The sequence below is a fragment of the Sebastes fasciatus genome, chromosome 5 (genome assembly GCF_043250625.1).
Source record: "Sebastes fasciatus isolate fSebFas1 chromosome 5, fSebFas1.pri, whole genome shotgun sequence".
NCBI lineage: Eukaryota > Metazoa > Chordata > Actinopteri > Perciformes > Sebastidae > Sebastes > Sebastes fasciatus.
In genome coordinates, this window is record NC_133799.1 from 34902210 (window position 1) to 34913393 (window position 11184).

At 41.2% G+C, this 11184-nt stretch overlaps 2 protein-coding genes across 2 annotated transcripts; both read left to right on the forward strand.

Moving 5' to 3' along the window:
- The first annotated feature begins 2910 nt into the window (after positions 1-2910).
- mrpl55 (mitochondrial ribosomal protein L55) lies at positions 2911-5239 on the forward strand. Its single transcript, XM_074636963.1, has 3 exons — positions 2911-3075; positions 3249-3462; positions 4610-5239. The coding sequence occupies exons 1-3, from the start codon at positions 3032-3034 to the stop codon at positions 4757-4759; spliced, it is 408 nt and encodes a 135-aa protein (XP_074493064.1). The 5' UTR covers positions 2911-3031; the 3' UTR covers positions 4760-5239.
- A 1980-nt stretch (positions 5240-7219) lies between these two features.
- On the forward strand, positions 7220-10928 carry ndufa11 (NADH:ubiquinone oxidoreductase subunit A11). Its single transcript, XM_074636962.1, has 4 exons — positions 7220-7379; positions 9754-9846; positions 10040-10162; positions 10735-10928. The coding sequence occupies exons 1-4, from the start codon at positions 7301-7303 to the stop codon at positions 10845-10847; spliced, it is 408 nt and encodes a 135-aa protein (XP_074493063.1). The 5' UTR covers positions 7220-7300; the 3' UTR covers positions 10848-10928.
- The last annotated feature ends 256 nt before the right edge of the window (positions 10929-11184 follow it).

The window sequence follows — 11184 nt, forward strand, 5'->3', positions numbered from 1 at the left end:
CTCGGAGGACTTAAAGGCTCGTTGTGATTAAAATGAGGTTGTAGCTCGTTGTCTACCTCACTACGGTTAGAAAGAGCCCTCGCTCGTGTTTTAACTATGTTTCTCTTATGTGTTATTGATCCGGGGAAGTTTGAATCTCAATATCTTTCACACTTTACCATACTATCCTAGTGAGCAAAAGCTCCTGCTAACACTGTTCAGATCATGGATGTATTAAGAGAACTGGATCCAGCGTTGGAGGCGGGGCCCCGTTCATTCCTATGAAAGTTGCTCATTGGCGCATGAAGCCTAAATCACTCGACTTCCGTCTGGAAAAGTATCCGGATCTTGGGCACATGGAACATAGAACATGCGCAGTAGCGACCGCTCGGTCACATGACTCGGTCACGGGGTCCCAACGTCACGCCGTCGTCACGGCTTGCGCTCCAGCTCTCGGTCTGGGTCTCATTCACATGAACGGAGGAAGAGAAATAACTCTGGATTCAGCTATTAGTGCATTTTACAACTTTAAAAACGTAATTTTTTTAAATAAGGGCTATTAGAGTGTTTGTAATGGGGAGTTGATTCACCTAAAAAAAAATTATCCACTGAGTTACAGACGTCTCTTTCCCAATGTAGGTCTATGGGAGAAAGTCTTTTTGGGCCCAACGGCATCACGTGACGGACACGGAAGTTGTAGTACCGCTGTTTGGCCACTAGGAAAGTTGGGATCAACGACCGCCACTTCCTGGGGGCTTGGTTCAGATGATTTGTTGGGCCGATATCCAATGGGAAGCCTTGATGAGCAACGTCATGACAACAACTCTGACTAGTCATAATGAGGTTTGAGATATCTGTAACTGTTATTTAGGATAGTCAGAACTGAATTACAGATATCTCTAACTGTGGTTGTGACTAGTCAGAATGAAGTTCTAGATATCTTGAATTCTGACTAACTCACAAAGTAATAACGACGAGTCAAAATACAATTGTGGATATCTTTAATGTTAATTCAGTCAAGCTTAGCTATTAAATGTTAAAACGGTTTGTCATATTCAGCTTTATTACCAGCCGCGACAGTGATGCTGGTACTGTTTTCACCTTATGAGTCTGTGTGTGAGTCATCCCGGCAAAATGTGTCCCTTGAGATGCCAACTGTAGCAGCAACTACCACAGAGGAGGTTTTGGAGGACTTTGCCAGGTGTTTATATGTCTGTCAACAGATTTCGTCACTGCGATAGCATCGCAACTGTGAAAGATGCAGTCAGGAAACTTTACAGGTGTGTAGTTGAGATCAAAATGAAGGTAGGTGAACAATAGGTGGTGATGGTATGCACCTGAATGGTTACAACCTGCCATAAAACCCCCAAAAATAAGAAGTTTAACTTTCTAATTGATGGAAAACATCTGAGGCTACATTGGGGAATCTGCTGGGAAAGACATCAATGAAAGTACACAAGTTCAACAGGAATAATAGAGAGGATTTAGTTTTTGTTTAGTTTTATGTATTTATTTCGTTTATTTTAATCCTGCCAATCTGCTGTTCTAAAAAGGGGCATAGAATATCAGATCAGATGTCAGTATTCACAGCAGAGATGATGGCAATATTATGTGCACTTTGGTGGGTAGAGGACAATAAAGCAGGTAATCCAGTCGTATGCAGTGACTCAGCAGCAGCGTTAACTTCAATAAAAGAAAGCGGATCCAAATCCAGACCCGATATACTGACAGAGTATAGTGTGAGGTGGGTTTTCTTTCGGTACCGGTCCGGCACACATGGGTGTAGAAGGAAATGAGGAAGCAGGTTACTTGGCAAAGAATGCTGCTCTTTTGGACAAAACAGAAATAGCCCAACAAAACGGATCATCAGAATATACACCAATCATAAACAAGACAGTCAGAGAAATGTGGCAGAGTACATGGGGAAAAGAAAAAAAAAGGGGAGGTCTTACTCCACAATACAGCAAACAGCAAACGTGCACTACAAGATGATTCTGAAAACATCTGAGAAGAGAAATAGACATTAACGTAGCATGATATTGATTCATATTTGATCAGCGCTGTCTAGTTTGACCGTTTGGTCGGAGTTCGCGAGTGATTGACAGCCGGCTCTCATAGAGGGCAGATGGACAGAAATCTCACTTCTTACTGTGATGTGAAAAATATAAGGATGTGAGAGATGTTTTCTTTGAAAAAATAAATAACATATAATAATAATAATAATAATAAAAATAATAAATTCAACTTATATAGCGCTATTAAAGAACTCAGGACGCTTACATATATCCTGAGTTCATCCATATCCCTGATCCTCAGAACATACCATACTTATATGCGGAGAAAAATCAATATGCAATATTAGCTGCAAAATATGTTGACTGTTGCCATACAATAAGAGGTGCTACAAGCTCCGAACATGTTTCTGACTGACTACATCTTAAAAGAATGTATATTTAAAATGTATTTGGTCTATTGTGATTGTGATTATTTTGTGATTATTTCTTGTGAAATGTAATTATTCATTAATATGTAATTTAGCTTTGGCAATAATGTAACCTGAACGTTCATGCCAATAAAGCTTATTTGAATTTCAATTTGACAGCAGACTTCAGATCAGCTCTTACTGCTTGTTTTCCTCCGGTCTGTGAAATCTTGTAGATGCCGTTAGGAGCACCAGAGGACACAGAGGAACATGATTTTTTTCAGGTTACCTGTTTCATGTACTACTGTCACGATATAGAGACCGTTTTATAAAAATAACTTTTTAAATGATATTTGCTCCAATCTCGCCTACTGCAGCTTTAAGTCACTGTTAAGAGGATCATCTAATAAACAATAGAGGGCAGTAATAATACACCATAGCAGCGTCTAGTCTGTCAAATCCAATGAAGAAGAAGAACGCTACTGTTCCACCTCCAGTCAGCAGGAGGCGGTGATGAACCTCTCAGCTGGTTTACCAGCCGCCAATAAACACCACAGAAGAAGAAGAAGAAGAAGCAGTTTGACCTTCTAGTGAATTACTTCCTGTTAGAGTCAGCTTGTCTCCATCAACATGTCTCTGCTGAAGCTGTGGACACCTCACAGCCTGTTAGCACGGTAAGACAAGCAGGTTAATGGTTGTTCTCGTGTTAGTTTTTAACGTCACATTCTGTCAAAGGTCTCATTGTCAAATAACACGATAAATGAGCTCAGTGAGTTCAATGAAGGAGACAGACCAGTGATACACAAGACAGCTACAGTACCGGTATATGTTCTGTGTGTGTATTTAGGGTTGTCTGCCCGCTGTTCAGCCGCAGTGCAGCGGTACCGCGGCTCGGCCCTGCTGCATCGCTCCACACTGACACCCCCCAGCTGAACTCCAACAGGACGTCAGTGGTCCGCTGCGGCCGTCAGAAGTATGAGAGACTTTACCCGGTGATGCTGGTCCGACCTGATGGATCCACAGTCAACATCAGATACAGAGAACCCAGACGAGTCCTCATGGTGAGTAGTACACCATCATCACAACAACACAGGGTTAGTAGTACAACATCATCACAACAACACAGGGTTAGTAGTACAACATCATCACAACAACACAGGGTTAGTAATACACTATCATCACTACAACACAGGGTTTACAGTCTTCACATGACTGACCAGACAGCTTTAGCAGTAGAAGAATAGACCGGCATCAGAAATACACAAGGTGATACAGTGATGAGATGAATGTGCTAGTTTAATAGAAATGACTCTTGTAATGTAAAGACGCCCTTTAAAGGGGGTTTCTAGTGACTTTAGAATCGTGCTTCCTAGGGATGTTAATTATTAACCGTTAACCGACGTTAAGCATTTTAACCGATTAACGCTATCGGTTAAAACGGTTAAAGGAAATATTCATAATTAATTAAAAAGCTGAGCGGCCCAGAGGAGCTGGTCCACCTTAACAGCCCACCTTAAGGGGCGGAGCCGGAGTTGCGGGATACATGAAGTTGACTCCGGTCTCTCCAGCTCTGATCCACTGCTTAGTTCTCACTAATGTCGCTCCCTCTCTTCATTCACTCTCCCTCTAATGGTTACATGTTGCATCTTTAAGCAGCATAAGCCAGAAAAACGACATCGGCATACCACAAACCAACAGTGCCATGTGCCACTTGAAGAGTGGCGTGTGATTAAACACTTTATGATCTTGACGTCTTTAAATTTGGGGACTTCCAGAGAGACATTAAAAAAACAAAAAAAAACAATGGCCGAGATATCATGACTTTTAGCTCCTCCACTGGGTTGAGTTCTAGTATACATAATGTATTCTTCAAGCCAGCGCTGAGATAACCCTGACGACCTCACTATGACCTCATCAGGGTTTCGTTCTCAGACTGGACAAAGCTCAGCCAGAGCCACAGAGGACATTATAAAGCTGTTTTCACTTTTTCTAGTAGTACTCCCCATGATAAAGAAACTGAAATTCATGATATAGTCTATAAATCTTTTCATTAAAAACAACATCCTGCTCTATCACATCCCTAATCCCACACTGTTAATACTGACAACTAACAGACCCACAGCACCAACATCAAGACGGTGCCCTGGTCCTATAGCATATGAGTCCATGAATTCATATTTCGTGTTTTGTTTCTTTGTGTTTTCAAAGATGCCCGTCAATCTGTCCACTCTGACCGAAGAGGAGCGTCGAGCTCGACAGAAAAAGAGAGAAGTGAAGAAGACGAAAAAACCGACGGCAGTCCACTATGAAGATGACTTCAAAGTTGACAAATACAGCCAGTTCTGGAGGAAGAAGTGACGTCTTTATATGTGAATGTAAAGCATGACTGGGGCAGCCTCTGTTCAGATAACACTCTCACATCAAGCTTCCATATGTCCACATACAGTTTGTTTTAATCAGATGGTTTTCATGCCAAACAAGTGATCCCTCCAAAAGACTAAATTGTGGGACACGGAAGCCCAGACCAAGGACCTTTGAATGGCAGGATGACTGACTGAACACCACGTGCTGCTGAGTGCTAGGACTCTCTTACTGTCCTTGAAGTGTGAACAACTTGCTAAAGCTGGAAATCGTAACAATGTTGAGTTAATAAATTGGTTTAAAGCCGTGTATCTGTGTGGTGAATTTTAATAAAACACACCAGACACGCTGCTTTATTTCCTCATTCATTCAGTCAAAAGTTGACTTTGTGTCTCATATTAGTTTGTTACTCAGGACAGTCTGGTAAACGATGAATTAATGGACAACACTGAATAAAACTTTATTATATTATTGACACTTCCCTGCTCTGACTTTTTGTTTTTTTTCAAGATAACGTGCACAGTCGGCATATACATGCATTAATACCTCTACGTCCACTAGATTAAAATGGAGGCTCTGCTTCTTATTTACCGCTCGTGTCTGGAAGGGAATCCGCAAATTTCAAAAATCTGATCTGAGATCTGCAAAAACTTGTGTGAGACTCGCTGCCCGACGACCAATCCTAACCTTAACTATTCAAGGTCAGTGCCTAACCCACGGGTCAGCAACCTGTGGACTCCAGAGCCACATGCGGCTCTTTAGCTCCTCTCCAGTGGCTCCCTGTGGATTTTTAAAAATGGAAATTAATAACTTTTTTGTTTACATTTTCATTTTTATTTATCATTGTTGTAGGTCTAATGTACGACGGTACAACATAGTATCAGGGCCACATTGAGGGAAAAAAAATAAACCTGAGATTTTGAGAATAAAGTCATAATATTATGATAACGTCATATTTTAAAGTAATTTTACGTGTTATTTTCTTTATTCTGGTAATATTACGACTTTTTTTCTCGTAAAGTTATGACTTTTTTCTCGTAATATGACTTTATTCTCGTAAAGTTATGACTTTATTATCGTAATATTACAACTTTTTTCTCGTAAAGTTATGACTTTATTATCGTAATATTACAACTTTTTTTCTCGTAAAGTTATGACTTTATTATTGTAATGTTATGACTTTTTTCTCGTAATATGACTTTATTCTCGTAAAGTTATGACTTTATTATCGTAATATTACAACATTTGATCTCGTAAAGTTATGATTTTATTCTCGTAATGTTACGACTTTTGTTCTCTTAAAGTTATGACTTTATTCTTGTAATATTATGACTTTATTCTCGTAAAGTTATGACTTTATTATCGTAATATTACAACATTTTATCTCGTAAAGTTATGATTTTATTCTCGTAATGTTACGACTTTTTTTCTCGTAAAGTTATGACTTTTTTCTCATAATATTATGACTTTATTCTGTAAATCTCAGATTTTTTTCCCCTCAATGTGGCCCTAATACTCCGTAGTACATTTGCTCTTTGGCCCTCACTGCATTAGACTTATATACTATATACTTCGACTATAAACTGTGTTACCTTCATCACAATGCTCAAATGTTTTGCGGCTCCAGACAGTTTATTTTTTTCTTTGCCTAAAATGGCTCTTTTGATAGTAAAGGTTGCTGACCCCTGGTCTAACCATAACAGTCTAGCGAGAGTTTCCCCAGTTTGCTGGTTCCCTTCTAGCCCGTACCGTTCCTGTTGCCACGGTGAATCGTGGTATCAGACTGAATACAGACAGCCTGTACCCTCCTGTTGTGTCCATATACAGTACTACTGTGGTGAAACATATCTTTACAAAATACTAAATGTATGTTGGCAGCAAAAGTGGGTTATCATTATCTGTTTAAGGGTAGAACATACGATTACACACTTCACAAACGATCAGCAACAGTAGACTATGTGCTCAAACACTAATCAGTTAACGTGATATTTTACTGTACATAATGAGTGGAGAGCACTTATTGATTTAAGAAAGATAAATAATGAATATAAGGCTACATTAGAGTCTCCTTGTTCCATACAGTAATTTTTCCATCTATCTATATATGGCCAGTCGACAGCGTTACACTCCATTCCAGTAGGTGGCGGTAATGCACCATAGACCGGGGTGCCAGATGCCAATAATATCATGCGAGGAATTGAGTTTCTCGCGAGTTAAATACTTAAGGGCAACAGGAATAATGGAGAAAATTTAATTATTAGTATTATTTTATTTTAGTAAGTTATTATAATAATAATAATAATAATAATAATAGTTTTTTTTAAATTTATTTATTTCATTTCAATTTCTATTTCTATTTCTATTTCTATTTTTTTTTTTTTTCCCCTGCCAATCTACTGCTCCACACTCCAGTAGTCCAGATGGTGGCGGTAATGCACCTATAAGCTGTTTTGCCAACCGCCAATAAACACCAAAGAAGAAGAAGACGTATCTCGCGAGAGTTCCGTTCCTGAGCTCGCGTCCTTGTCCTGATCAGAGATGGGGTACTGGGACATACCGGAGGGGACAGACTGCGTGGAGAAGACATGGATCACCACCAAACTGGCCACCGCTCTGGGTGAATATGAGCAGTGATCAGACAGTGAACAGTGAACAGTCAGCTGGCTGGAGACGAGCAGAGAGCCGCTGGGCCGCGTTGAGACAGGTTGTAGCTAATGCTAATGCTAACGCTAGCAGGTTAGCCTATGAAGCGAGCTGCGTTCAGGAGACAACAACCACTTCAGTGTTTCCTTCTGTGTGTGAATATGACCACGGAGGTGTTTTTACAGTCAGTGTGTGTGTGTGTGTGTGTGTGAGTTTCTGCAGCGTTACGTGTGTTGCTGCCAGCAACCATTAATGGACGGTATAGTTAGGTTTGTTGGACAGTTTGTCTTCTGAGGACGTTAGTTAACTACGTGAACAGGGCTGCGGTCGAAAAGTCAAAACATGACGTCCTAACGTCTTTTCCTAACCACTTCTCCTTGACCTCGATGGAAAAGGTCATGAGGTCAAGGAAAGGTGTGAAGAGTTCAGAAGGACTCAGGAAAAGACAACTGTGGTGTCAATCCGGTCCCTCCACCCTCCCACTCCGTGGAGGAGTGAACTCTGTCTATAGTCTCTCTCTCAGCTCTATGAAGCTCCTCCTTTAAGGTGGAGGGGATCAATACAGCAGCCACTTCTGGATGAACTTCCCTCTCCCTCTGGCAAGGAAATAAATATCACAATCAGAAATACTTTATTGATCCCCGGGGAGGGAAATTGAGTTACGTATTACTCGGATGCTCCAGTGTATCTTATGCTGAAGGAGATAATAAAGGAAGCATTGAAGCTCCTGCAGCCCCGATATCAGGGTGACTGATGGGAGGTTCCAGACCGAACCAGTTTCTCTTGTAATGCCTAAAATACTTTGAAAACACTTCTGATGAAGCCTAAATCTCACCTTGCTTGTCACTAGGCTTTTTTGCCAATGCATCTATTAATTATACTGTAACATGTTGCACAATAACATCTACATTTAATGCAGCTCTTCAAAAGTAGTACACATTTAATAATAATGTGCAGCCATGTTGAACTTTTCTTGCACACATATGAGACTAAAGCCATTCAAAAACAGAGAGGTGTTGCATTGCTTTGGCCTCAGTCCTGAAGGGCTGCTGTGTCTTTCTCAAACCACCAGATGTCACTGTCACAAACTAGTGTGAAATCTGCCTCTCCATACAACCCTGGTGACTGATCTAGTGTGAAGTGGTAGTTTCCCCCAGGCAGTAAACTCACCAAGATGGTGACTTCCCCTTGGTGTCTGAGGTGGTGAGTTCGAGACCCGAGGCCGGAACTACGAAGCGACTTCAACATATCCAGGGTATCTGCAAACTTTAATATTAGACAGATACGAAGATGTTAAACACATAATCCAGACTAAAATTAACACAGTTGAAGCTGCTAAATGCAGGAATGACAGCTGGCAAAAGAAAAAAATTACAGATGTGTGAATGCGTAAATTAATTTATTAATTTAATGGAATACTCAAAAGTCAGATATAGTCGTCTAGATGGGACAGTGATATTATAAATAGCTTTTATACGTGTAATGGATGAGTTATTTACACTTCATTATGGCCTTTGACAATGTGGTGGCGTGTGTGACTATTTCAGCCTTTTTTCAGCTGCGTCTCCGGCGGTGTGAAACGGACTTGAGAGCAAGTAAAAAAATAAATATAAAAACATAATTCAAAGCGGTAAACATCCACAGCATACAGCCAGCTGTCCTTCCTGCATCTGTCAGTTTAAACTGTGTGGTTTTTAGTCTGGATTATGACTGTAACTTCTTCATATTTGTGTAATATTATCATACAGTCCGCTCACCGAGCTCTGATTGGTCAGTAGGCGGTGCTTTTATACGAGTGGATCTACCCCGGTAAGAAGTGATCCACCTTCGTAGGACGGAAAACCCTGAAGGGTTAACCCTGAAGTTACCTCTCTAACGCCAAATCCTGCTTCGTAGTACAGGCCTCAGGTCGAGGCAGAAGGAACATGCTAATGCCTTAAAGGATTAATGACAATGGACTTGTCCTGCACAACAGCTATAATTAATATTATATTCCGTTTCTGCCAGTAGATCTCCCTAATTGTAAAACACTGGTCCTTTTAACATCTCTCTCAAGCTCAGTTTTTTTTAAAATTCTTCACACAACTACCTCGGTCACTTTTTGTGAGTACTACACCATGATGGGCTCTGAGGAGAGTCTGAAAGCGTGTGAGGTTCTCCTCATTTAAACGATCACCACGTCTTTTCCCTTCTATGACGGCATGCTTTTCAGGTGGCCTATTTAAACACTTTAGCCTTTAGACGTGGTCGGACGACACATCATACGAAAACAATCTGGTATCTGTGGCTGTCGCAGGACTATAATGGTCAGCCTACATTTTTTTAATGTGTGTGTTTTTTTTTTCCAGGCCTGGTTGGTTCAGCCTATCACATAGTGGCATTCCAGCCTGATTCTGCATTGGCAGCGCTACAGAGGGCTACCAACACAACGGTTACCATGGGTAAATATTCCTATTATCATTCATCCTTATTTTAGAAAAATCAAGTCCAGAGCTAGAAGAACAACGATGAATGTGTCACTGTCGTGAGACTCGAACACTCTTGGTTGAAATGTAATTGAAAAGTACTGTTCTTTGGATTCCACAAACGATGATGTGATGCTGATATGTCTGTCTGTCTTGTCTGTTGTGCCAGCCACCATGGGAGCCATTTTCGGCATGGCGACCTGTCTCAGTGCTCAGGCTCGTGAGGCCCCAGACGACCCGTTGAACTACTTCATCGGGGGCTGTGCCTCTGGGATCTTCCTGGGAGCCAGAAGTAAGTCCCAGATTTGAGTCTTTTTGTCATGCATTTTAAATTGTTATGTCTTCTAAGCATTTGGAAGCTACAGCTGTTTGCCATCTTTGTGGTGTACAGTGAGTTACCACGGTTACAGGTGTCGTCCTTGTCCTTGTTGAGTTGTTTACACACACAGTGTCCATGTCACTCTGCTCTGCAGCCACACAACATGAACCCAGTCCTTCTAAACTCACCTAGCATTAGCATCACATTGACTTCAGTTCATTACAAACACAAACAGACAAATAACTGATCGTCTGAGCATTCACCTCTTTTAAGGCGGTGTTTGACAGAGGCCCCTCTGGCAGCAGACACAGCCTCGTTTCTTCTCTCTATCGGCACTCGAAGACGGTGCAGGCAGAGAACACAGTCAACTATGACAATGATTTACTGCCACATGTGATTCACACCGTCCTATCTCGATGGACGAGGCCAGCAGCAGAGGACAGATTATATATTTGTATAAGTACTGTTTATTACTGTTTTATGGCAGAGAAAGTGTAACAATATGCGAGAAGTGAAGCCTTATTGTTGTCTGCGTGTGTGTTCAGCCCACAGTGCTATGACCGGTACGTCAGCGTGTCTGGGTCTGGGTACGTTGGCCTTTTTCACAAAAATCGGCAACATGGAGGGATGGAGGCTCGCTGGACCCCCCAAGCTATGAGGAGGAAGACGGCTGTAAATTTAACTGTATGTTGTAAAAAGAGTTCATATAATAAAGTTCTTGTGAAAATTACACAATAAACTCTGAGTCAGTTGCGTCACAATTTGGGGAGGTCAAAGAAAATTATTCGGAGAACTGATACTAAAATGTTGTTTTTTTTTGTGTTTTAGAACATAACCGCTGGGAAACAATCAGAAAGTAACGTTTTATTTCTCTGACTCGCTGCTTTGTTCTCACTAACGCCACTCCCTCTCTTCAGTCACTCTATAGCTTGCTCCGCCATCGCTGCACTCTCTCTCGGGGGCCAACTTTGAATGCAGCAAACAGGAACCGACAA

Coding starts and splice junctions, on each gene's coding strand:
- mrpl55 (XM_074636963.1), top strand. CDS start 3,032: ATGTCTCTGCTGAAGCTGTGGACACCTCACAGCCTGTTAGCACG. Junction 3,076..3,248: donor CCTCACAGCCTGTTAGCACG/GTAAGACAAGCA, acceptor GTGTGTATTTAG/GGTTGTCTGCCCGCTGTTCA. Junction 3,463..4,609: donor AACCCAGACGAGTCCTCATG/GTGAGTAGTACA, acceptor GTGTTTTCAAAG/ATGCCCGTCAATCTGTCCAC.
- ndufa11 (XM_074636962.1), top strand. CDS start 7,301: ATGGGGTACTGGGACATACCGGAGGGGACAGACTGCGTGGAGAAGACA. Junction 7,380..9,753: donor CAAACTGGCCACCGCTCTGG/GTGAATATGAGC, acceptor TTTTTTTTCCAG/GCCTGGTTGGTTCAGCCTAT. Junction 10,163..10,734: donor GATCTTCCTGGGAGCCAGAA/GTAAGTCCCAGA, acceptor GTGTGTGTTCAG/CCCACAGTGCTATGACCGGT.